Source organism: Acomys minous (genome assembly GCF_964271855.1).
Source record: "Acomys minous genome assembly, chromosome: 1".
Lineage (NCBI taxonomy): Eukaryota > Metazoa > Chordata > Mammalia > Rodentia > Muridae > Acomys > Acomys minous.
This window is the reverse complement of record NC_140483.1, coordinates 144698849-144726679: the sequence shown is the minus strand read 5'-3', so window position 1 is coordinate 144726679 and position 27831 is coordinate 144698849. Positions and strand designations below refer to the sequence as shown.

The following is a 27831-nucleotide window of genomic DNA, read 5'->3' as shown; positions in this document are numbered from 1 at the left end:
CTGCCCTCATGCCACCCTACTTGGAATTTACGACCTCAGACCCCCATTCACCTCCATCTCCACCCTACCCTTGGAATTTAATGCTACATCTCACCCTACCTGGACTTTACTACCATAGATTGTGAGCCTATCACTTGTTAAGTAATCATTGTACTGAGTTCTGCTTCTGTAAAGGATATTTAAACCCTCTTCTTTTACAAAACGAGGTCTTCCATCTCCTCAGAGCTTGGTGGACCCCAGCATGTCAGTTTAATAAAATGCCTTTGCTTTTGCATCGACTCTGGACTCTGACTCTCAATGGGCTTACAAGATTAGACTCTGACGATCTGAGTCTAACATATAGAGGTTCCACCGAAATCTGTAGCCCCTTGAGGACCAGACTCCGGTCGAAGAATAAGAACTATCAGGTACTGCCATGGCCTGTCTTGTCTCTTGTCTGTGTCTATGTGGTTCTGTTACTTTCACTTTGAATCTGAATCTGAATCTGAATCTGAATCTGGTTTGGGTTGAGGAAGCAACGCACAGGGAATCGAGTTGCCTAAGTTAAGGAGACAGCATACGTGTCTCCACCTAGATTGAGGAAGCAACCATGTTACCCTTGTGTCCTCACACAAGTTGGGGTCCCCAGAAAGAACTGCCCCTGCCGGGGAATAGTGTCCCCGCCTGGGTGAACTCAGAGGTGATGAGATAAACAGATGCTTTTGATAAGTGCCTTTGATAATAGCCTTTGAGTCGCTTTTCAGTCTTTCTAGGCTCTGATAACAATGCCCCAATATCATCCTGAAGAAGCTACAGAAGTGACCACAGCACCCGTTTCCCCCACTTTATAGGCTGAAATACTTAGTCAAGGGCCACTCTCTGGCACGAGGGACAATGGCTATAAGAAAACAAACTCTTAGTTCTGTTTAAACTAGTCATGTTTTGTGTTTTCCCTTATATCAAGCAAAGATTTGGTTCTATCCAGCTAATAGTCATGAGGGCACAGTACCTTCTGTAAAACATAGGGGGGTGGTGGTGGTGAGAGACTACTGGGGACACTTATTAAAAACCCACCTCCAATTGAGCCACTTCCTATTCTCATGATTTTACTCACCTTTGGCCCCTGAACACTTAGACCTCACTATTTCAGGATTGAAATAGTTACAAGAAAGGGGGGGGGGGGAATGTAAGATTCCAGGTGGCCTGAACTCAGAAGCAATTTAAGAACTTCAGGACAAAGTTAATATTTCTCCCTTAGCTTCCGTCTCCACCCTGTTCTCAGAATTTACTGCCCCCTTCCCACCCTACTTGGAATTTACTACCTCAGACCCCCATTCACCTCCATCTCCACCCTACCCTTGGAATTTAATGCCCCCATCTCACCCGACTTGAAATTTACTACCACAGATTATGAGCCTATCATTTCGTAACTAAACATTGTGCTAAGTTCTGCTTCTGTAAAGGGTATTTAAGCCCTCCTCTTTTACAGAATGAGCTCTTCCATCTCCTCGGAGCTTGGTGGACTCTGGTGTGTTGGTTTAATAACATTCCTTTGCTTTTCACATCAACTCTGGCTATCAATGAGCTTCCAGGAATAGACTCTGACAATCCGAGTCTAACAGAACCAGTTTACTCACACTTTTTCTGCCAAATGGGGTTTTATGGTTGCTTTCTAGAGACAGGAGAGAGTGCTTCCTCTTTCAACACAGGTAAGGCGGCTTCTCAGGAGAGGAGCAGACTCAAGACCTCTACCCAGCAAAGCCCCACAGAGGGGGATTTAGAAATATATATGAACAACAGCAAGAAAGGGTATATAATTGAATGTACTCTCATAGGTCTATGTATGTTGATACAAAATTATGGTTATAATAGGTTACAATGGTATAGATCCTTTGTATATTGATACAGAATTATGTTTATAGTTTAGTTACAGCATATTATGTATTAACTCTTTTTATGGTATTGTACCTATGTAATTCTTAAAAATGAAATGTGATGCTCTAGTCTTTTTGAAAGCTATTATCTTCAACTGTTTAGGATAATTAAGAAATGCAAACTAATAGTCAATCAAATTTGTGGTTTTATTAGGCACTAGTTTTCCAAGTTAACCAGTCAATATATAGCTGGCAACTAGTAATTCAGATATACTAGCGATAGATAGATGGTCTTCAAAAACCTCAGAGTTCCATAGAATATGGCATTTAAAGATGTTTTATTAATTTGAGAATTTTTTGGCAAGAGACATGACAGTTCCTGACAACACCCCAAGAAGATGATGAGCATCAAAAAAAATTCTCCTTTAAGAGAAGACCTCACTGTGGCAAGGTAGCCACTGGGGGAAATTGTCCTTGTTTCTGCTTCAGACAGAATGATGGACAAAACAAGGTACAGGAAAGTTGACTGCCAAGCTTTGCAAGGTCAAGGTAGGCAAGTCCTTCATATTACCTGCTTCATAGTAAAGGTTGGCAGATATTCTGAGTCAGAAGGCTAAAGATAATGCTCCAGTCTTGAGTGACTTTCTAGGCAGCCAGAAGTGCTGGTCATTTCTATAGTTTTGAAAGCTGTTTGTTCTGTACTTCCTATTTATTCAGATAACATTTATCCTTCTTAGGTCTCTGATGGGGTTGAATAATAAATACTTAAAGTCTTACAATTAAACTTAGTTGTCTATGATTTTCTTTCTTTCTTGCCCCCCGCCCCCCTTTCTGAGACGGGGTTTCTTTGTGTAGCCTTGGCTGTCCCGGACTCACTTTGTAGACCAGACTGCCCTCAAATTCACAGCAATCTGTTTGCCTCTGCCTCCAAGAGTGCTGGGATTATAGGTGTGTACCACCGCACCTGGCTTGAGTTTAGGATTTAAGATATTTTAGGTCTAAAGATGGTTTTAATTGCTAATGCAAGTTTTGATACAAAATGATTTAGGTACAGAACTTTGGACTCACCAAGATAGGCTAGATTGTCAGAATGCTTTTTTCCAAGGTTGCCAAGTAATGGACTAGAAATTATGAATGCATTTTTTTAACCAAGTAGTACATAGTTTATTGATATTAGAGAAAATGTCTTTTATTTAGACAAAAAAGGGGAAATGTTGCAGGATATTTGATCCCATTATGAACCCTAAGATTGTGAATTGTAAAAATCTGCCCTTTGTTTGGTGTGGTTGAGCTGTAGCAAACACCTTTAATCCAAGAGCTTTCTGTGCACAGGACTTAATCAAGCTAACCATGGGTCAGGAGGCAGAGCAAGGAACCAGCTCATTAGGATTAAAGATTACGCCGGCTTTGAGTTGAGCAGTATTTAAGACAGTGTGTAGAAGAAAAAGAAGCTTTTAGCTCTTGAGATGTTGAGCTCTTTGGCTTTTGGGGCTTTTTGAGTTTAAAGGAAAGGGGGGTCATTTAGGGTACACACTTGATGGAACAAAACTCGTTAAATAAGATAGATTGAGTAAAATGAACTTTTCCTACTTTATAGTGTAGATGATGATACATATAGTAAAAGGAGTTAGATATTAGTATTTGCTATTCATAAAAAGACCAGTTAAGATATTTTCTGCCTGCCTGGAGTACTTTCTTTCTTACTTACTTTTTTTTAAAAAAGATTTATTTATTATGTATACTGTGCACATTAGATCACATTATACAGATGGTTGTGAGCCACCATGTGGTTGCTGGGAGTTGAACTCAGGACCTCTGGAAGAGCAGTCAGTGCTCTTAACCTCTGAGCCATCTCTCCAACCCCCTGGAGTGCTTTCTAACAGTACTAAATGTGTTTGCTTTGGAGAAGACATTCTTTAGATTCTTTAAATTGGAGTTATAGGGCTAATAATAAGAAAAAAAATCTGTTATGTTTGTATATTGTAAATGGCCTTATAACCCTGGACATGTAATGAAACATCAAACACACACATACACACACTGTACCACTTGGGTAATCATTAGTCTGTTTTTGTTCTGTGGAACTTGAGCAAATAAAGAAGCACCTGATTGCTAGAAGTCAGAGCCAAAGAAGTGGCCTGACTGCTGGACATTCTGGACCACTGCCTGACTCCCATTCTCTCCTTGAGGATGCCTTGCCTACTCTGTGCATGCCATGTTGGCAAAGACTTTCTGTGCCAGGGAAGTCATCCCCCAAGTCCCCGGCATCCATAACCTTGAAGGGCCCCCCTAAAAAGAGGCCCATAGAGGTAAGTCTACTTGAGGAAAGAATAGAACTTCATCAAAGGGCTTTGCAAGCCCCCTGGGTAAGAAATAAACCCAGGTAGTGAAAGGTGAAAAGATAAGAACTATAAATAAGTCATGAGCCATAAAGTCTCTAAAGAAAAAAGACCCTATAGAAGTAATACAGCATACTTTAAAGAAAAGGGGAACCAAAGTCAGTACTTTGCTATAAACTACTTTCTTAGAATCTGCACAGTGATGCTCCTTGGTCTTCAGGACTTCAGATTTAGAAACTTGAGACAGACTAGGAAGGATATTCTGTTGTTTTAATAGAAAATCCTTGATCATTCGATTTTACCAATGAAGACTCGGGAGTCAGATGCTGTGATGAAAAACCTGCTGGCTTGGAGGGTAGAGAAAGCACCCAGCTGAACTTCCTACTCAGCTCACATCCCAGTGGAGAAGGTCCAAAATGCTCATTAGTTCAGCTGGCAGGCCAGGAGGAAAAGGCCAAAAAAGCCCAAGGACAAAGGCTTACTAGCTCAAAGCTTAAAAAAGCCAAAGGCCATGGAGCTGAGGAGCTTAAGAGCTTAAGTTCAAATCCCAAGAGGGAGAATGACAAAGACTAAAGACCCAAATACTCCTACTTCTACAGGCAGTCTTAAATACCCCTCAACTCAAAGTCCCTCCTACTGTTTAATCCCTGCCAGCTGGTTTCTTGTTCTACCCCTTGACCTTTATTAAATCATTTAACTTTATTAAATCCTGTGTACAGATAGCTCTTGGATTAAAGGTGTGTATAAGGCCAACTGAACTACACCCTTAATCACCTGTTTACAATAAAGAGAAAGTTCTTGCATTAAAGGTGTATTAGGGATCAATCACAAGACACAGGGATCTACAGTTCAATTTCAGGGATCACAATGGGATCAAAGATAGGTTTTTAGAGTTCCCAATCTTAGGGATCACATTGAGATAAAAAAAAAAAAATCCTGAAACAATATTCAATTTTGGTGTCAGAAGAATGGACCTAAGAAAATGCCTGTTGGGGCTTTAAGGGTCCAAAACTCGCTGAAGGAAAACCTCAGACTCAAATAGTATGTAAATGAGGAGAATTTATTCTGCAGAAACAGCCTGCATGCAGGCATCAACCATCCATACAAATAGCGGCAACCATGAGGAGGAACTTGCAGGCTCTTTTAAAGACTTCTAGGGGAAATCCTATCTGGCTATGTACTTCTAACTGATATTGGCTATTGCCCGTGGAGGCGGTGTGAGACCAGCTGGTATTGCAAGTGTCTGTAGAGGTTGGCCAGTGCCTGTGGAGATTATGTGACTCCAGCCACGGCCCTTTCAGCAATGTCTGATCCTCTCATTTCCCCCTTGAGTATTGTTCCATCCCAGATCCTTGAGTGGAGTTTAGGGGTTGGTACTGGGATTTCAATGTCATAAGTTGGACAGTAGAGATCCACTCAGGCTCACTCTGACCCTTCAGTGCTTTCTCTTATTGGAGCATTTTTAGGCAAGTATTAGATACTGGCAAGACTAAAGAGAAAGATACCTTGCCCTGCCCTTCAGGAAGGGGAGATGATGTGTTGGACCAAAGTAACTCCATTTTGCTTAAAACTTTCATTTCTGTATTTGGGTGACCTACTCTTGAACTCTGGATCTAGAAAAACCCACGAAGATACACTTGGCACAGAGATATAAACTAACCAATCAGCTAGAAAATAAGAAAGCACTAAAAGTTCTACAGAGACCAAACCAACAGGGCTGGAGCACTTGACCAACCTCGCCCCGGAGTTTCCAGGGAGAGCCACAAACACACAGCTAGCAACTGTTCCTAGGAGCTTGCACCCAGGACCAACCAATCAGAGATACAGATCATAGTGACCAGAACAAACAAAAAATTCCCTCCTACTGTCTGGCCCTGGTCCCTTGCTTGGCCATGGTCACCCAGCCAATCAACTTAAAGGTCACTCTGTTAGCCAATCAAGTTTGTAATAATAACTGTTGCTGAGGTCTGCTTCTGTAAAGGGTATTAACAACCCACTGCTTTTGCTTCTCTGGGTCTCCTTCTTGAAGGCAGGTAGACCCCATCACGATGGATCAATAAAAGCCTCTTGCGTTTGCATCAATCTCAGACTCCATCTCTCATTGGGGCTTCCAGAAAAAGACTCTTCTGACACGAGTGAGTCTTACAGTTCAGATGCTCCCCCAGATCTTTCAAGAGTTATTCTGTAGACCTTAATTATTCGTGGGTTGATACTGGACTTGTACCAGATGAATATTACTTCAAGGAATAATCAGTACGATGCTTGCCAAACTAGAAACTCAACTTACCTGCTTTCTCGCTCACTACAATCTATAAAAAGTTCTTGCTACTTGTACTCGGGACTCACACCTGATCCACTGTGTCGGTGATAGTGTGGGTCCAGCTTAAGCTGAACAATTAAAAGACCCTTGTGTGTTTACATCTGTATCAGCTCCCATTGTTAATAGGGGATTCATTTAAGCCTGGCAAAACATATGGAGAGAATACCCTCACTATATTCCTTGTTCTCATAAGGTTTTTAAGATGGTGAATTATCATGATGAGGATGAAGGGCTCATAAGGAAAAGACAGATTTAGAGGAAGAGGCCACAAAATACCACAATCCAGATTGGTGTTCTTTGATATCTAAAGCCTAGTTCCAGCCTAAGGAGTCTAAAAAGGGTAAAATACCTGTCTCTTCACTGGAGTTTAGAGGGGCTCTTAAACAAAATCATCAATTAGGACAATAACTTGATTGTTTTCCAGCTATTTTTTTTTTTTTTTGATGATGAAGAGAATGAGAACCTTCATGGGAGCATTTTATTCTATAAAAATTTAGAAAAGTTTAAGCAGGCTACTACAAATTATGGACCCTCCTCTTCACATACAATTACTTTAGTGGAAGGTTTGACCAGTAGATGGATGACCCACTGTGGTTGGTTTCAGGTTGCTAAGTCATGCTTGACTTGGGGAAACTCTCTGCTTTGGAGAGTTGAATATATACCTACATATATACACATACACACGCCACACAAACATACATATAAACACTTGTACATGCATTTTCACATACAAACACACACATACACATATCACATAAACATACATACACACAGCACACACACATATACATACTTACACAAACATATATACACGTACAAATGGTCATACATGTATAAACATAGACACACACCACATAAGCACACACATAAATATATATACACCACACTATCATACATATATACACACACACATACATACACACACACACACACACACACACACACACACACACACACACCCCAACATGAATTAGCAAAAAAGGAAACTGCCTTACAAAATGTTGGCAGGAAAGGAACTAGGATGACTATCGATATGTGCATGGGCGCTGGAGACTGGATTCTGGCTAAAGATCAACTATGTCTTAGTAAATATGTTCTCACCCCATGTTCAGTTATTGCTGTAGCAGCAAGGAGAAGGCTCCTTTCCTCTGATATTAAGACAACAGGATTAATATTAGGCAATAAACTGATGAACCTTTTGAAGCATTTTTTTTATCCAAACTGATGGAAGCTGTGAATAAAATGGTTCTTCAAGGTGACACTACACAAATTATTATTAAACAGCTGTTTTTTGATAATGTAAACTCTGCTTGCCAGACACTGCCAAGACCAACTAGAATCAGGAGATCTCAATGAATTTGTTACAGTATGTTCTGAGATTACTCCTTCCTATTTACAAGGAATAGCTATTGCAGCAGCCTTTCAAGGACAGACCATTACTCAATTTTTAAAAAGTCAGAAAAACCACACCCAAGGAGGAAGGAATAAATCATAGTTTTCATATGGCTAGCTAGGTCATTTTAGTAGGGACTGTTTAAAGAAAGGAAAGAAAAAAATTACCACCACAGGGACAGCCATAGGCACTAGCAGAATGCCACAAACAAATACAACTCTCATTAATATGCCCCAAACAGTATGCCCTCACAGTCAAAGGGGTTTTAACAGAAGAAGAAAGTGTCATTCCAAATATAAAGATGGAATATCGACCCCTCCTAGAAGGGCTCAAGGAGAAATGCTTAGCCCTGCTACTGAGAGGAACATGATCCCAGTCTTCCAGCCAGGAAAGTGGGTTAGAGGCCAACCCGAGGCCTCTCAAATAATGGTGGTGACACAAAACCTTTTCTTAGAAATCAAGGGTTTGGTTCTAATGATATGGCATTGGATACAGGAAGTTAAAAATTCATACTCTACAAAAATCTTAAAGGTACAAAATACGGATATTGAGGGTCTTATAGATACAGAAGCTGATATTTCTTGTATTGCTGGAAAATACTGGCTCTCCTCTTGGCAAACCCAAAATACCCCATCAATTTTAATTGGATTAGGAAAAGCTGTTAATGTGGCAAAAAAGTGCTCAGATTTTTAACATGGTCAGATGAAGATTCTTCTGACTCCTTTTGTCTCTATGTTATTCCATCTTTGCCTTTCACATTACGGGGAAGAGACATTTTGGAACAAATGAGAATTCTTTTAATAAGTCTAAAGGATAAAGTTGCTTCTCAAATGATACAAATAAAATTTGATCCCAATTAGGGGTCTATAGAGAAAAATAGTCAGTAAATTACAGAGCCCATACAACCTAAACAAAATCAAAACAGATAGGGATTAGGCTTTGATAAAAATATTTTCCTAGGGGGCCACTATTAAAATAGCTGCCCACCCCATCATTTGGAAATCTGAGACTCCTGCATGGGTAGAACAACGGCCCCAACTGCAGAAAAGATACATGCAGCCACAGATCTGGTTAATGAGCATTTACAACTGGGCTATACAGAAGCCTCCAATAGTTATTGGAATACTCCTATATTTGTTATTTAAATAAATTAAAAATAGAGGTTCCTGCAAGACTTGAGAAAAATTAATGAAATTATGGAAGACACGGGAACTATGGAAGTTGGCTTGCCATCTCCTGTTGTTCCTAGGGATGATAATATCATAGTTGTAGTTTACAGGATTTTTGTTTTTGTTTTTTGATTTACCATTCCTTTAAGTCCTCAAGACTGCAAAAGATTTTCCACCTACAAATTTAAGACAGCCATATCATAAACATCAAGGCATGAAAAATAATCCTAGCCTTTGTCAAAAATGTGTAGATATGGTTTTACAAAATATTATAGATAAATACTCACAGATTTATTTGGGTCATGACATGGGTGGTATGCTTATCTCCCACAAGGACATAGTCTACCTACAAGAAGTGTTACAAAAACTGATTTCTCAGTTGTCTGCCTAAAGGCTTAAGGTGGCCCCAGAAAATGTACAGGGGTACAGCCTCCATTTAATTATTTGGTTCATATCTTAAGGACACAAAGAGTGACCCATCAGCCTTTAGAATTAAGATTAGATAATGTTAAATGATTTTCAAAATATTTTAGGGGCTATAAATAGGATTTGTCCTTTTTTTTTTTTTTTTAGGTCCAGCTATTTCTTTTTTTAAATTATTTTATTTTTGTACATATACATTTATATTATTACACATATATACAATAGATAAGCTATGGCAAGAAAAACCGTGACACAATCAGGAATTATTTAATGTTAATTTTTAGTGTTTTGGCTATTTGTATTTGACAGCCTTGAAGAAGACATCTTTCCTATCTTGGTGCATCTAAATTTCTGAATGTAAATCAATCTCCATTACATATTGTCCTTATCAACTTAGAACATCTATCTAGACCTAAAAATATCTTAACCCCTAAACATTTAACCTTTACTATAAAACTAAGCTGCGTGGTTGTCAACTCCCTCAGAGACTTGTGAAGGAGTAAACTTGATTATCTGAGTATGCCGGGAGTGCAAGTTAGTAGTTTTCCAAATGAAAAGATGACAGAGACAGTTTGCTGTCTGAACAGTCACCCAAAACTCTATATAACGTTGGAGCATCTTCTTCAGCCTTCTGGCCCAGTATATCTGACAGACATATTTGTGAGGCAAGAACTATTGAGGACTTGCTTACCCTGTCTTGGCAGAGTTTAGCCGTTGACTCTGCCTGCATCCAAGTTTGCCCTTTTTTTAGTCAGAATTCTGTCTGTGGTAGAAATAAGGACATTTTCCCCAGTGGCTTGTTTGCCACATTTGAAGCCATTTCCATAAGAAGATTCTTTGATGCTCATTACTTCTTTGAGGTAGGCTGGGTGTTGCCAGGAGTTAACCTGTCTCATTGTCAACGAATCTTTAAAGTAATAAAAAAACATTATAATGCCATATTCTGCATGTCTCTGGGGTTTTTTTTTGAAGACTTTGTCTTTCTAGAGTCATATCTATCTGCCACACCTAAGATGTATATTCTTGTGATAAAAGTAGACTGGCAATTGACATGACCATGGCTTAATCTATTAACACTTAATTTGTATAACTTATTTCTTTTAAACAGCTTGATAGCACTTTCAAAGCATTGGAAGTTAACCTTGTATTATAATTGAGTGATATGGGTACAATAACTCATATTAGAGTAGAAATACATACATACATACATGTATAGTATATGCGTGAAGAATAATATTACATTTGAATTCTATACCACTGTATCTAGAATTTATTTTGCATCTATATACAAAATTCTATACCAGTGATTTAAAAATATCTTGTGAGTGACAATTGAGGCATTAAGTTGAGGAGTAGATTCACTAATCTACTTTTTGTTCTATCTTCCCTGTACATTTCTATATTCCCTCTTCTTTATTTTCAACCACTTTCTCCAAACAGGATGTTAATGTCCAGTATGCTGCGAGGAATGCATCCTGTCAGGTCTGATCCAGTGTCAGTGTCTGGCTCTTTTGTTCTTAAAGCATCTAATTTCTCACAAGCATTATACAGTCCTAAAATTATAAGTGTATAAGAGGTTTGCATGATTTATGGAACAATTAAGGCTGGATTTCTGTTCTTTGTATGAGCAGAAAAAGAAGGCATCTGTAAATCTTCATTCATGCCATATGAAGATTGGCATCTAATAGTAATTCATAGGGGTTCCTTAGTCAACAAGAATCATTGTCTATGCCTAGACATTCACATTTCAGCCAGTCTCAGACCTAGTCCCATATGGTAGGATTAGCAATATAAGTTACCTGCTTGTTCTGCAGTTTAAATTCTTCACAGTCTAATTCTAGGCCCTTCCTTCATTCCCTCCCAATCCTCCCTCCTTCCCTCATCTCTACTCCCTCCCTCCCATAGTACTCAGACAGGGGAGCCCTCTTCCCCTAACATCTGACCTCAGCCTATCAAGTCTCATCTGTATTAGCTATAACCTCCTCCTCTGTGGCCTGGCATGGCCGTCTTGCCAGGGGGAAGTGATCTAAGTTTGGCGGCCAGAGTGCATTCCTGAAGTAGTCATCCCTCCTCTCCAGACATGGGAATCACAAGCAGACTGTGCTACTACATCCAAGCAGTGGGTCTAGGTGCATATCATACATGGTCTTTGGTTGATGTTTCTGACTCTGTTTTGTAGTGTAGTTATCCTGTATTGTGTGGCTAATGTCTGCTTATGAGTGAGTATATACCATGAGTGTCTTGAATACTTTTATTCATTTCTTTCTCCCGTTTGGTTGAACTTTCCTGTAATTCTTTATAGGATTTATTCAATTCCTTCATCTGACTGAGTGTATTTTCCTGTGTTTCTTTGAGTGATTTATTTTCCTCTTTCAAAGCTTCTATCATTTTTATCACCTCAGATTTTAAGTCTCCTCGCGTTTAGTGGGTGTTCATATCTCCAGGGCCTTCTGTGTTAGGATCACACTGGTTTCCTATGTTGTTACATGGCTATCAGTTTTGTTGCTAGTCTTCCTGTGCTGTCTTCTAGTGATCAGGTTGTCTCTGGTGTTAGCAGGCATAAGGGTTCCTCCAATGAGGTCCCAGGTTGGCCAGGCAGATTGGGAGCAAGTAAGGAGAACTCTAAGCCAAAGGTTGTTTGCTAGGGCTCCCCAGAAGCCTCCTTAGGATGTTGGACAGGGGGTGTTATAGCCTGCACCCAGCTCAGCTCAGCTGGGTTCCCTGACTGTATTCCAGTTGGGTCGGGCAGGGGAGGATTGAGCTGATATATTTCTAAGCCCAAAGTTGCTCAGAAACCATACAGTCTTTTTTTTTTGAGATGGAGGGCTCTGTCTATCTGCTGTGTTACAGATGGTTCTCTGTGCCCCATTTGGGTAAGGCCAAGGGAGAGACATTAGAGCTCCAAGCTTCTCAGGAAACAGCAGCAAATGTGGGCTGTGGCCTGCAAAAATCTCTGGTCTGTGACCTAGGTGGATCTGGCCAATAAATAGGCTTTGGTGGGCCGGGTGAGATCAGGGCCAGCTGCTGCTAGTAGGATTACAGTTCATGAGTAATGTGGCCCAAGCTGATCTCTTCTCAGTGGGCTTGCCTTGTGTCTTAGCTGTATCTGAGTGGTATGCTTCAGGTGTGTGTGTGTATATAGACCAAGGCCTGACCGAGGCCTGAAGTTGCTCATAGGATGGCAGCTAATGAGGACTGTGGCCAGAGCCTGGATTTAGCTCTGCCAGCCACAAGGTTTGTTTCCAGCTAGTAGGCAGTTGGAGGTGTTGTAAGAGATTGGATCTCCAAGCTGCTCATAAGTTCCACAGGCCCTCTTGGGATGGCAGGGGTATATGTATCTGCTCTGTGACCCAGCAAGTCTAGCTCAGGGCTGAAAGGAACTTGAGTGCCCTGCACTCTTTTCTCGGGAAGCAGCTATTGTGGACCGTGTCCTGTGCCTGGACTAAGCTCTGCCTGTTCGCTCCCTATTCCAGATCCAGCAAGCAGCAGACGGGGGCTGGGAGGAGGGAGTGAGAGCCAGGAGCTGCAAGTATATCCCACAGTTTTTCTGTCTGGGGTCCCGCAAGTGGTAGCCCGCAGTGAGGGCCCGAAGCTGCAGAGGTTTCCCACCATCCCTCCCAAGATGGCAGCTAATGTGCGGTGTTCCCAGGGATTTTTCCAAGAGTTACTTGGGTGGCCAGGGATCGGACCTACCCATGCCCCACACAGTTTGGATCCCTCTCACCTGAGAATCAGAAGCACTGGTGTTTTGTAGTTCTCAGTTTGGTCTTTAGGTCGCTGTACAGTCCTGTATTTCCTGCTAATCAGATGCAGTGTGTGATCGGTGACGCCATCTTGGAAATCCGTTTTATTTAAATTTTTATAACATAACTATTGCTGAGCTTAAGTCCTTGTTTGACATACTGAAGGTGAACTCTGATCCATGCTGTCCCAGATCATTGACCAAAAAGGCAAAACAAGCTCTGCGGTTGGTATAAAAAAAGATTTCAAACCAACAACTGCAATCAATTGACTACACACAGCCTTAGAATTTGATTATTATATCCATTCCTCATACTCCCACTGGATGTCTCTGAAAAAAAAAATGGGCCACTTGAATGGATTCATTTACTTGTGGCAACTAGAAAAAAAATTGTTGCTTCATATCCCTCTGTAGTTGCCTCCTTGATCCTCACAGGGGGTAATCTACACCAGGGGGATCCCCTAGCCCCAACCCCATCTCAGCCCCACTCAGGAAGGCCCCTAGTAAAGAAGAAAAATTTTGTTGCTAAATTTGAGGAGACTTTAAATGACAGGTATTGTTTTTAATAGTAGACTTATACCCATTATTTGATTAGAAAAGGGTTGAAAAGAAAGGTTTAAGTAACTCAGATGTATGAGATGTTTCTAAAACGTTCTTTGGGAAGTAAGAACATAAAGCATATTATTCATAGGGCAACCTCAGATTCTTTTAGTGAAAGATTGGGCAAAGAGTCAACATTGTAAACAAAGTAAAGGTGAAAAAAAAGAGTAGGAATTCAGCAGTGTTCCAGGGTAGACCAAAGGCTAAAATAAAGGGAGCATTGCTTTTTCTTTCAGTAAATTTACTCGATATTGATTGAGGAATGTAGTCAGAGCAACTTGAAATGTGAGCTTATTAGGAGATATAGTGTGCAATTGATTCTTGGCATGCCACTGGATGATTTTCAGGGCATCCTATAAAACAATGAAATTATCAACCTATATGTCTTGTGGCTCTTTGGTAAAATACCTGGCTGCCAGAATTAAAGTAAAAAACAAACACAAAACAAAACAAACCAACAACCAGTCAAAACTTCTCCCGTTCTCTAATTAGAAAGATGGAAATCAGGAAGGGTATCTGATCGTTCTGCATCCTATGATGAGCATAGGTAAAATCTGATGTCCTCTACTGAGCCAAAACAGAACAACTGTCTCAATTTTTCCTGATGCTGCATCAGGGGAGAAGTGGTGGCTCAATTTCTTGTTCTTCTAGTTCCCAGTAGAGTTAGATATCCAAAGGAGAAAAGGCTGTTTGGTATGTGAGCATCCTAGCTGTTCTCACAGAAGAGTTCATAAGGAGAAGGACAGTAAGCCTGTCCAAAAGGCAGTGCCCATGACCTTGATACTATACATATCATCATTCAGCAGTGTGGTCATAGAAAGTGTGGCAGAAAGTGCCTCTTCTCCAAAGAGCTTTCATTTTATTTTGCAGGAAATGCAAGACAAAGGTATTCAGGTTTGTTCTGATGAGTAGAAAAACCTCAGTCAGGACAGGAAGCAGAACCCATGCTCAATTCCCCCTGGGGACAATGGAAAGCATGAAGTAGTCAAGGAGAAAATGCTACTTTGTATTTAAAAATACTTTTCAAGGGGTTCTATAGCTCTAACAACCTCTCAGACCACCTTATAAGGTGTGAATGAGCCCAAACAATAATTATTCAATGGTGGACACCACTACATAGAACTACATAGAACTGCATATAAATATATAGATAGATGATAGCTGATAGATAGACAGATAGATAGATGATAAGTGATAGATAGATAGACAGACAGAGAGACAAACAGCTAGATAGATGATAGATATCTCCTTAGCCCATTGTTTCAATTTTAATGCCTCTCCAGGATGCTTAAGATGAAGGACTTGGGGAAATCTTGGGCAAGTTAAACTTGGAAGAGCTCTGGGTCTCTTTGTCCATCTTCTCAGTTTAATTACATTGAATAAAGGTTTTTGTTGGGGACAGTAGGCCATATGGCCAATGTTCAGCCATCTTGTCAGAGCCTGTACCTTTAGGTTTCTATTTCTCCAGCAGTCTGTCATTTACCAGAAACCAGCTGACCCTGTTGTGGTTCGGCAGTTAGACTAAAGATAAGATTAAGATGGAACCACCCTGTTGTGGTTTATCAGTTAGATTAGATAACGATAGAGCAAAATATTCGGTGTGGCAGAACTTTATGACCTGCTTGGAATTGCCCATGTCTTGAGATAGCCTGCCACTGGGTTGCCATAGCAATATGCTTCCCTGTCTCCTGCCTTATAAAAACTGCTACCTGAAAAATAAAGTTTAAGGCTGGGCGTGGTGGCGCACTCGGGAGGCAGAGGCAGGTGGATCACTGTGAGTTCGAGGCCAGCCTGGTCTACAAAGCGAGTCCAGGACAGCCAAGGCTACACAGAGAAACCCTGTCTCAAAAAACCAAAAATAAATAAATAAATAAATAAATAAATAAATAAATAAATAAATAAAATAAAAAAAATAAAAAATAATAAAGTTTGAGAGTTTGATAAAAAAAAAACTTTTCAGAGACAGGTATAATATTTAGCTACTTGAGAAGCTAAGGAAAGAGAATTATTTCAGCTTATGAAATGAAGCTACCCTGGAAAATATAGCAAGACCTGTCTCTTTGAGGAAAATTGTGTGTGTGTGTGTGTGTGTGTGTGTGTGTGTGTGTGTGTGTGTGTAAAACATATTTTCAGTCTCTGTCCTTCCAGTGTACATTAAAAATAAACTCAGTTCTTGTGATTTAGAGAAGGCAGAGGATCAAGAGTTCAAGGCTAGTATCAGCTACACAGTGAGTTTGAGACCCGACTGAGCTGCATGAGATCCTAGTTTCAAAACCAATCGCCGGATGTGGTGACACACATCTTTAATCCCAGCACTTGGGAGACAGAGGCAGGTGGATCCCTATGAGTTCTAGGCCAGCCTGGTCTACAAAGTGAGTCTAGGACAGCTAAGGCTACACAGAGAAACCATGTCTCAAAAAACCAACAACCAACCAACCAACCAACCAACAACAAAACAAAACAAAACAAACAAAAAACAAACCAGACAACTAAACAACCAACCAAACAACCCCCCAAAAGGGACTCTGTGGCCTAGTTACACCACCACCATAATGGATTGCTTATTGTCTAATTACACCAGTCCAAAATGGGTGGGAGAGCCGTACTGTTTTGGTGCCATAGCTCACATGTTACTGCCCTTAAAACTTCACAAACACCCCATGGGGGCTATAATTTTCATAGCATTAATGCTCAATTTATTCTAAACCACAAAACTACAGTTTTAGAATAGCTAGAATTTGAATCTGTGGGGTCCATCTAGTTTGAATTCCCAGTTTTGCTATTACTCACCAGATTTCAGCAGGTCATTTAGTGCATTCCTTCACTGTAACATATGACCAATGTTTCCACACTCTTCCTCTTCTGCCTCACTCTCTCCTTCTCTCCCTTCTTCTCCCAGTGCAACACATTTTTTTTTTTTTTACTAAAGCCCAGTTTCCTCTCTCATTGTAGGGAGAAGCGCCCCTTGATTGACTTGACAGCTTGACAATGTTCCAACTGATAGCCACCCCTTCAAATGCCCTTGCAGATGAGCCCGTGTCCATCCGAGCAATAGGCCTGCCTCCATCACAGATGGTGACCATCAAGGCAACACTGAAGGATGAGAAGGAGAATCTGTTCCAATCCAAAGCCTTCTAGAAGGCCAACGAGGCTGGCGAAGTTGACCTGGAGCAGGCATCATCCCTGGGCGGTGACTATGTAGGGGTTCATCCAATGGGCCTCTTTTGGTCTCTGAAGCCCAAGAGGGCTTTCCAGAGGCTGCTCAAGAAAGATGTGATCAACAGCCCCTTTCGCATCACTCTGGACCTATATGACTCTGTTATTATCCAAGATACAGTTACAACTCCACCCAAGGCCAGCCAGATAGTACAGCGTTGGTTTGCTGGCCCTGGGGTTCAGCGGGAGCAGATCCGAGAAGGTCGGGTGCGTGGAGCCCTTTTTCTCCCTCCAGGTGAGAATAATCTCTGTTGATACAGAACATAGCTTCTTAAATTGTTTTCTACTTGGGACTTCTTTTCACTGTAAGAATTTTTGCATGATTCTGGCTATATAATTGTATGAAATAGATGTAGAGATCAGATAGTTACTGATAATAAAGCACAGAGAAATGATTTTATAGTAGTTCTTTGGTATACACATGATTTTACCACTTATTAAAGAAGATAGCTAGTTTGCAAACTGATGAGATGAATGGGCTTGCCGATTTTTCCAAAAAGAATTAAACTTTGGCTGAATATTTGAGACTAAAGGTATGGATAGATACCCTTCAGGATTGTTTGGAATTCTGGTTTCATAATTCCCAATGCTAGGAAATTTGCTTCACATTACTATGCAGCACCAAATTTCAGTATGTTTAGGGCCACTAAAAAAAAAAACTTTTTGAAAAACTCTAGCCTCATTCTGAATCGAAGTTCACGTAATGAGTTTTTATGAAACTCAAGTCAGTAAGTCAAAAAGCAATTTTTAAAATCAGACATTCTAACACAGTACAATGTGAAGATTTGATACCTGCCAATGAATGGCTGCAGGAACACATCAAAAGTCCTCACTTTCTGTAATTAAACCACTGTGTGTCCACTGAGAATTTCATGCTCAGTAAAAACACATAAAACAGATAAACTTGAACCTGAGCCCAGGTGTTTGAGGTAATAACAACTTCTTCTTCTTCTTCTTCTTCTTCTTCTTCTTCTTCTTCTTCTTCTTCTTCTTCTTCTCCTCCTCCTCCTCCTCCTCCTCCTCCTCCTCCTCTTCCTCCTCCTCCTCTTCCTTCTCCTTCTTCTTTTCTCTACTTTTCCTTAAATTTTTTTGTTAAATATTTTTATATATACATTTATATTATTACACATAGATACAATAAACTACCTACAGCAAGAAGAACCAACCACAAAATGATCAGGAATTATATATATATATTAATTACATTCATAGGCTATTTGTATTTGTCAGTGTTGAAGAAAACATCTTTCCTAACTTGGTGAGTCTAAAATTCTGAATGTAAATCAATATCTATCATATCTTGTCATTATCAACTTAAAACATTTATCTAGACCTAAAAGCATCTTAACCCCTAAACAACTAAGCTTAATTGTAAAACTAAACTATCTGGTCTTCAACTCCATCAGAGACTTGAGAAGGAATAACATTAATTACCTGAGTATACAGGGAGTGCAGGTTAGCAGCTTCCCAAATGAAAAGATGATAGAGACAGTTTGTTGCCTGAACAGTTACCCAAAAGTCTGTACAATATTGGAGCATCATCTTCAGCCTTCTGGCCCAGTATATCTGACAGACATATTTGTGAGGCAAGAACTATTGAGGACTTGCTTACCCTGTCTTGGCAGAGTTTGGCCGTTGACTCTGCCTGCATCCAAGTTTGCCCTTTTTTTAGGCAGAATTCTGTCTGTGGTAGAAATAAGGACATTTTCCCCAGTGGCTTGTTTGCCACATTTGAAACCATTTCCATGAGGAGGTTCTTTGATGCTCATTATCTTCTTTGAGGTAGGCTGGGTGTTGCCAGGAGTTAACCTGTCTCATCACCAATAAATCTTTGAAATAATAAAAACATCTTTAAATGCCTTATTCTCTATGTCTCTGAGGTTTTTGAAGACCTTATCTTTCTATAGAATCATATCTATCTATTACAACTAGGATGTCTATTCTTGTGATAAAAAAATGCAACTTCTTGTGATTAATGCCATACTGGCACATGTGAAGACAGGAGTGCCTGCTATGCATTCAGAAACCAGGGTAAGGTAAAGACCAGTGGGAACCAGAAAAAACACATTGAGACCACTACTCATTTTATTTTGAGCTAAAATTTGGCCACTTCATGTTCAAATGATGTCCTATTGTCAAAATTGTCCCACATTCACTTATATGAGCCAATATGGATTTGTGACTCACAATTTATAAAGCTGTGATATGGGTAACAAACCAGATTAAATAAACGTGCGCTCTCATGTGGACATGAACATATCTGTGTACACACATGCATGTGTAAGTATGTATGAGTGTATCCTACTGTGTGCCTATATGCAGTTCATTGTTCTGCCTTTGCTTTGACTGTTCTACTTAGCTCTCTTTTGATCCCACTTTTTTGTTTTTGTTTTTGTTTTTTTCTCACAGGGAAGGGTCCTTTCCCAGGAATTATTGATTTATTTGGGAGCTATGGGGGTCTATTTGAATTTCGTGCCAGTCTTCTGGCTTCCCATGGCTTTGCAGTGATGGCATTAGCATATTTTGCCTATGAAGACCTGCCTGACACACTGCTGGTGGAGGACTTGGATTATTTTGAGGAAGCCGCCAATTTCCTACTAGCTCATCCCAAGGTACTTAAAATACCTTTCAGCATTTCCTCATGCAAAAAATCATAGGAAAGAAAATCAAATATGTCTGGTCTATTCTATGCAGCCTTAGTGAGAGCACAGCCTACATTTTAAGAATGATAGAATTATTGAGTTGGTTATTAGCTACTGTTTACTGGCACACAGAAGGCAATAAATATATCATGCACACTGTGAGGCTATTCACTGGGAAAAGCCAAGACATGCTACACTTGAAGCTCCTCCTATCTGCTATGTATTCATAAGTGGCTTGTTAATGCTCTATCAGCCACTGAACTTTATATGTTTTCATACATCAGTGATGATCTCTACCCAATATAATGCTGGTGTAGGTTACATCAAAGGATTAAGACCAATGCAGACGTTCAGAGACTGAATTGAAATATTTACCAGCAAAACTGAGATGGTCCAATAATCTGACTCCCTGAATTAGCTCGTCAGTTATTCGCAGAGCTGGGTATCTGTGGATGAAGTAACTAATCACTGCCAGAAGCCAGGCTAGTCAGATAAATCTGAAAAAGAAGTGTCCTTTTACAACCCATGGTTAAGTATCACTTTAGTAATGAAAATGGGTCCATGGACAAGTGGCCTCAGAAGCACCTGAGAGCTGCTAGAAAGGCAAAATCCCATTCTCTAATTAATAATCAGCATTTTCATGTTAACATGGAAATGATTATTCCCTTATTTGTATTTTACATGCGTTGGTGTTTTGCCTGAATGTATGTCTGTGTGTGAGGCTGTTCCCTGGAACTGAAGTTACAGATAACCATTTGAGTTCTGGGAATCGAACTGGGGTCCTCTGGACGAACAGCCAGTGCTCTTAACCACTGAGCCATCTCTCCATCCCCTAATGTATATATATCTTAGACACATTAAAATTTGTGACTGAAGAGTACACTTCATAGCCTAGCTTTTCCTATGAAGTAAATATCAGTTGAATTGTGACTTAGTTTTCTTGGAGAGGTCCCAAAGTATTGGTATTTGTACTAATGACTAAAATGAGACACATAAATAGCAAATACCATATGGTCAGAGTTGAGATGCTACTAAACTTAATTATATTAATTTATCATTTTGTAGACCAACGATGTTCACTCAAATATTAGGTACTTATGTCCACGCTAACAAAGGTAAAATAACGATGGTTCACACCTTGCATTCACTTACTACTGAGCACCTTGTTCACTAGCAATATTTGATATATGACATCCCATCTAGGATTCACAGTAGCTTCATGACATAAATGCCAAGGTTGAGCATTCTTCACCCCAAAATCTAAACTCTAACATTTAAAAAGTTTGAGCATCAACACAATGCTCAAAAAAGGTATTTTGGACTACTGTGTGGGTTTCAGATTTCCAGGTGAGGCTTCTCTGCCAACAGAGTCAAGTCTGAAAACTCCAGACCTGAAACACTCTGTCTCCAAGGTTTGAAGATGTGGGCTATCCATCCGTAACAGCATTGCTTCAGTTATTTTTGTGAGAAAGCTTACTTAGATGAACTGTGTCAAGACTAGGAAGGCAGAAAGTGACACGGGCTGGCAATGACTTTCTTCCAGCTATGAAATGATGTCTGACTCCCTAGCTCTATCATCTGTTCACTCTAGCCACGGACAGCCTGGATCTTTCTCAAGGAGAGGAGAGTTTGTCTATTGCCACTGCCTGGCCAGAATGCTCTGTCTATCCTCATTCATGGGTCAAATTGGTTCTTTCTGCACATTCCGTCCTCCAGCTTGAAAGAAAGCCTTCATTTGGGACCCTCAGCCTTGCTCTGTTGGGATGGATGTTTATATATGTAGATAGCTATTTACAGAGGACAAGCCTTTTATCTGTCTACTTCTCACGTTTTCAGGGTTATCCCTTAGATGAATAGGGTCAATAATATATGCGTAAACCTTTGTGGCTGTACACCAATAATACTTATATGGGAATTTTAGTCATAGAATATTTTCAAAAATCTAGCAACCACACTATGGTCCCCTTTCCCCCACCCCTCTCTTTCTTAAAGCAAGGCTTCCCAATGGCCTGATACTGACCGTGTAGGCTAGGCTGACAGGCCACTGAGCCCCTGGAGAGAGACATGCTTGGACTTACAACCACCTGCTTGCTTTTAAGCATAGGTCCTGGGGCTTGAACTTGGGTCCTCATGCTTGCACAGAAAGCACTCTACTTCTGAGCTATCTTCCCTGCCCCAATTAGTGAAGTCAATAATGTGATTCTTTAGAAGGCCTACCCGTCTCTGCTCTTCTGTCGTTCAATGTTCCTGGATTCTAATTGCATTTGTAGAACTCTACTTGAAGACTGTTGCTTGTTGTTGTTGTTTAAGACTGGGTCTCCCTATGTAGCCTAGGCTGGACTGGAACTCAAAATCTCTTTCCTCAGTCTCCCTGGTGTTGCAGGTATAGGACTGTGTCATTACCCCTATCTTTTCGTAGGTTTAATTTTAGTTGTTCTAAGATGCATGGTACAGAAAACCTGAGTGCTAGAGCTTGAATGTTTTGACTGCCTGGCTTTCCTTTGGGAGAGGTTCTTTCCAGAGGACAGCATGGAAACTAGTTTCCCTTTGCTTTGTGTTTAAGATCCAGCAACCAGGAATTGGTGTGATTTCCTTGAGCAAAGGTGCAGACATCGGGCTGGCCATGGCCTGTTATCTGAAGCAAGTGGTTGCCACTGTCTGCATAAATGGGTTCAGCATCGTTTTTGATATTCCACTAAGATACCGAGATCTGGTGGTGACACCCATCCAACTGGCTCGGGAGCGCAGTGAAGTCCATGTGTCAGGTGCTGTGCGCCTCCATCGTTATACAGATGATTCCTCGAATAAGCTGAACCCACAGAACATACTTCCCGTCGAAAAGGCTCAAGGGAAGATCCTCTTCATTGTAGGAGAGAATGACGAATGCCTGGATAGCAAGGCAAACGCACAGAGGGCCTTGGACCAACTCAGGAGGCATGGGAGAAGCAACGGAAGGATGCTGGCATATCCCGGGGCGGGTCACATCATAGAGCCGCCCTTTTCTCCTCATTGCTTTGCATCCTGGCACTCCGTCTTGGGTAAACCCTTGCTTTGGGGAGGAGATCCTACTGCTCACGCGGCAGCCCAGGAACACTCCTGGAGAGAGATCCTGAAGTTCTTCAGGCAACACCTCCTTCACTCTGGAAGCAAACTCTAAGCAAATGTTGTGACCATGGTAGGGTAGAGGGCAGGAAGTGGGTTAGAGAAGAGGTTGGAATTAGTGTGAGGATAAAAGCATTAGTTAGGAACTGGAGGGCAAGGGAGGGGGTGGGAGACAACATTCTGGCTTTCTTTCATTCACATTCATCCTAGTTTACTTGGAAGGAAATGAGACAAATTAAAAGACCAGGACACACGTTCATCTGACGTATTTCTGACAGATTTCTATGTAGTTTGAAATTTTGTAAATTAAATTTTAGTTTATATATGGGAGTACACCAGTATTCAGAAATTGTGATCTTCTTGTAAACTGATAAACACTACACACACACACACACACACACACACACACACACACGCACACACACCAGAATTAAGGATTCATTTGATCGCTGGGCATGGTGGCGCACATCTATATTCCCAGCACTTGGGGAAGCAGAGTCAGGGGAATCTCTGTGAGTTCGAGGCCAGCCTTGTCTACAAAGTGAGCCCAGTAAAGCCAAGGCTACCCAGAAAAACCCTGTCTTGAAAAACCAACCAACCAAACAAACAAACAAACAGACAGAGAAACAAACTTTTTTTTTAAAAAAAAAGATTCATTTGATCTAGGCATTTCCAATCCAAAGGAAATCTCTAAAACTGCCAAATGTCTTTCTAGGAGTAGTACTACTCTCTGTTTAAACTATTGTATGTTGGGTTTCTGATGCTTGAAGTGAACTATCTAGTCTACTATCAAGCATAACACTTGGTGTAGATAGTTTTTTTTTTTTAATGGGATGTTTCTCTTTGCTCTTTACTTTTTAAAAAAATCAAGAATGCAATCAAATTTAATCAAGTGCCTTTGGGGTATTTACTGAAGCTGAGTGAGCTGTGTAAACAGGGCTCTTAGAGCAGCTGGTTTCCTGGACTTTTCCTCTATGGTTTCATGGTGCTTCTCTCCTCTGGCCTTTCAGTTTGGCGACTTACCCTCATGTTCATTCATCACTGTTTCCGCATGCTCATTTAATTTGAATAGATAAAAAAATTTGCACCAACTAACAAGGATTCTAAAGTTTCTTTTGGAGCTAATTCTTCTATTTCTGCAGACTTTCTCTTGTTTTCTAGAACAGGTTTTCTTTTCACATAAGCTCTGTTTTCTCTTTTTTTTTAGTCTGACTTGCCTAAATACTTGCTTCTCGTGTTTATCTTCTCACGTGGAAACGTTTGCTTCACTTACTGGTTCAAGTGTTTTTAAATTCATTTGTTAATGTATTGTGTTTTAAATTAAATTAACTCATGCTCTGCGTTTACAGTTTTTTTTTTCCGTGTTTGTTTCTGATAGGTAGTGTTCTCTTTTTGTATCTCTACTCTCTCTCTCCTTTGACACAAAGGCAGTTTTACCCAAGTACAGAATGCTGTAGTGTGGAAGGGGCAGGAGTGAAGGGATGTCACTTCATCATGGAGGGAAGGACCAGATCGGCTCTACCCAGAACCACCTCTCACACTGGCCTGTGAGAAGCGACAGTTTGGCATGACAGATTTCACGGAAGGAGTTAACGGGTACTGATGGTGTTACTAGGAGCCAGTCCTAGGAGCATGTTGAACTTGAATCTAAGCACGGCTTTGATCTTTTACTGGCATTGGGTCAAGAAAATAAGTTAAATGTCACCGTGAGTAAACAAATCCGGATCACAGCTTATCCTGTGGGTCAGTTGTTTCTGAGATTCATCAATTAATTGTATGGGCTCCACTAAATTAGACTGGGAAGATAAAAATGACATGAAAGCCCTGGTTGGAACAAAGAAACTGGAGAAGTAAATTAGGAAATGGAGAAAAAGCTAAACGCCTATATTTTTATTGATAACAGGCACATAATAGTGAGGTGTTTTGAGGTATGTATTAGATCATTGCTTGCCACTTCAAGACTCTTGAAGAGAACCGGTTCCTACCCTGGAGAGAACAAGCGCTGACCACTGAGCCTCTCTACCCCATCCCTTTAACCTCCCTCATCTCTGTAACAGATAGTTAAAATGGCTGGCCTCGGGCCCATCTATTGCACCTCTCTCTGCTCCTTCCAACCATCCTTCCTTCTCAGTAACAGATAGATAAGAGGTCCATGGCCTCAGAGCCCCTCATTCCCAAAGCTGCAAGAAAGGCTTATGGCTCTATCTAGTAACTGGGTACTTAGCATATAGGCTATGTTGAAATGTTACTTGAATTAAACCACATGGCATAAAACTTCCCACCCACCCTCCGAAACTTACGAAAGCCATGACATCTCCATTGTTTGGGAGATTTATATGATGTCTTGTCCGTTGTCATGTTATAGGGTGTCTCTCTGTTAGAGTAAGCTGGCCTTCTTAATAAAGTGCTTCATCAGGGCTTCAAGGGAAACATCCCTTTCCCTCTCTGCTAGTGTAGTTACTTTCTGAAGGGTAATTTTATTGTAGCTCTTTTCCTAAGCCTGGTACTCCCTGACTTCTAATAATATGTATACGTTCAGAAATCATGACATCAAGCCATCTCAAACATCACTCCACAAAATTAAGCTGTTTTTGTACCAAATCTCTTCTTTTTGTGATTTTGATACACAAGGATGTTATTTTTAACTAAAGCTATTATGTTGTTGAAAATGTGTCATCAATTTTTTTGTTTAATTCATATTCTCTAATCATTTTTTTCATTGCTCCAAAAATAATTTGAATATGGTTCATCTTCCTGGAATAATCTGAATATAGATTAATATTTAATGATATCAGCAAAATGACACTAAGAAATTATGATGACATTGTTATGTGGTAATTGTGTTATGATTATATAAAAAAGTTTAGAGGCTTATATTGAAGTATTCTTCAGTGGCCAATTTTGATATGTGGGTATTATTTTAAAAGCCAGGAATATTGCAAAAAGCAAGATTACCACAAAAGACTTTGAATGTTGTATTGAGAAAGTTCTTTTATAATATTCTCTTCTTCTTTATGTATTCCTGAAAATTTTCCATAATAAAGAGCTTAATATTATATCAATTATTCATTTTTCTGACCCCAATGTAAGTTTATTTTCTCATAACACTCCCTCACATATTATTACTTTATTTTAAAGTAAATAGTTATTTAATCAGAACTATGAGTTAGCTACTTATTTGTTTCTCCTTATAGCCTATTTGAAAAAAAAATTATCAGATATTTACACACCTGAAAATGTTTATGTTTAGTTCTCTTTAATAGTAACTTGTGTAGATCTAGAATTTGATGTTAGCAATTATTTAGTCTGTTTTAGTATTTTGTTTTCCTTGGGGAGCTCCAAAGGAGATGTGCATCCCCTCCATCTTTCTGTTACTCTTGGCCAGTTTTAGTTAGCTTCCCAGGAAGGCTATAGCTGATGCATGCTACACTGTGAACATATAAGACACGAACGTGAAAAAGTCAAGCTGAGTACCAAGGAGTGGTCTCGAGAGGGTAAGCTATTCTCCTGGCAGTTTCTCCACTGAGGAGCGTATGTGGGGTTTTCTGGGCTTCCAGTGGAAGCAGAACTGCTCGGGGTGATGTCCTGGGAATTATATCCAAATCTGACCTGCTTTTCATGGCAGCTTCTCACTCATCACCAGGCTTCTCTCCAGGGAGTTAGATTTAGGAACGTGTTCCCCAGGGAGAAGATGTTACTGAACCTCAGGCTTTGTTGAGTCTAGCTCCTAGCACTTTTTCATATCCTTCAAAGCTGCTTTTTCTTTACGGTTATAACCACTCTACTTCAACACATGACATGTCTACCTAAAAAAGCAGCATGCTGCGGCTGAAGGGATGGCTTAGCAGTAAAGACCATGCACTGCTCTCACAGGGGGTCAAGTTCTGTTTCCAACACATGCCAAGGTGTCTCAAAATCACAAGCACATGAGCTTACCTGCACATACTCCCAATGCCTACAGACATCCACACAGACACGTAATTAAAAAATGAAGATGAATCTCAAGGGTCAAGTTCGGTTTCCAACACACATGCCAGGTGTCTCAAAATCACAAGCACCTTAGCTTACCCATACATACTCCCAACCCCTATAGACATGTACACACACACATAATTAGAAAATGAAGAGGAATCTAAAATAGAAAGCAATGTCTTACTTGGTAACCCCACTTCTACTTTTGATTCCATTTAGTTATTGTATATACACAATGCAAAAAGACCCTTTAAAAACGGAAAGACTGAAAAAAGTTTATTTAAAAATGGAAAGTCTGAAAAAGGTTTAAAGTAGTAACATTCTCTTGCTTACTGATTGCTTGTTACTTCAAGATAAATTTCAAAGTTTGTACCAATAAGAAGGCCTCCAAAATCTCCAATATGCTCTCTGGCACAACAAATGTCTTCTACACTCACTTAACAAACTCCATATCCATTAACCTTTTGTTAATTCTTTGTGTGTTTAAAGTTGCTTCATGCCTCAAGGCATCTATATATGCATTTTCTTGCTTTCACTTTTGTTTGTAGATTCATTTATGCTCATTTATGTATTCCTGAACATTTTCCATAATAAAGAGCTGAATATTATATCAGTGCATTTATTTTTCTGACCCCAAAGCAAGTTTATTTTCCCATAACACCCCCTCACATCTTATTACTTCATTTTAAAGCAAATAGTTACTTAATCAGAACTATGACTCAGCCATTTATTTGTTCTTCCTTGTAACCTATTTGAAAAAAAAATTCATTTATGTGTAAATTATGTTTTTCTCTGTGTGTCTGTGGGTGTATGTGAATGAGTGCAGGTGCCCTCAGAGGAGGGAGGCATCAGGTGTCTCTGGAGCTGGAGTCACAAGTCATTGAAAGCTATCTCTCCAAACCCTTAATATATTTTCTATATGATTTCTATCTAATAATCCCTTATTCATCCAAAGTAGCTCCATCTATATACATGAGTGTAGATATACGTCACTGCTTTATAGCAGCTTTTCTGTTAATGTCCCATTTCCCCCACATAAATTAGGTATCCCATCTAATCA

At 40.1% G+C, this 27831-nt stretch overlaps 1 protein-coding gene across 1 annotated transcript; it reads left to right on the top strand.

Moving 5' to 3' along the window:
• The first annotated feature begins 299 nt into the window (after positions 1–299).
• On the top strand, positions 300–27379 carry LOC311598342 (acyl-coenzyme A amino acid N-acyltransferase 2-like). Its single transcript, XM_084783414.1, has 4 exons — positions 300–407; positions 16792–17290; positions 19465–19667; positions 22261–27379. The coding sequence occupies exons 2-4, from the start codon at positions 17053–17055 to the stop codon at positions 22852–22854; spliced, it is 1035 nt and encodes a 344-aa protein (XP_084639540.1). The 5' UTR covers positions 300–407; positions 16792–17052; the 3' UTR covers positions 22855–27379.
• Positions 27380–27831: the final 452 nt, after the last annotated feature.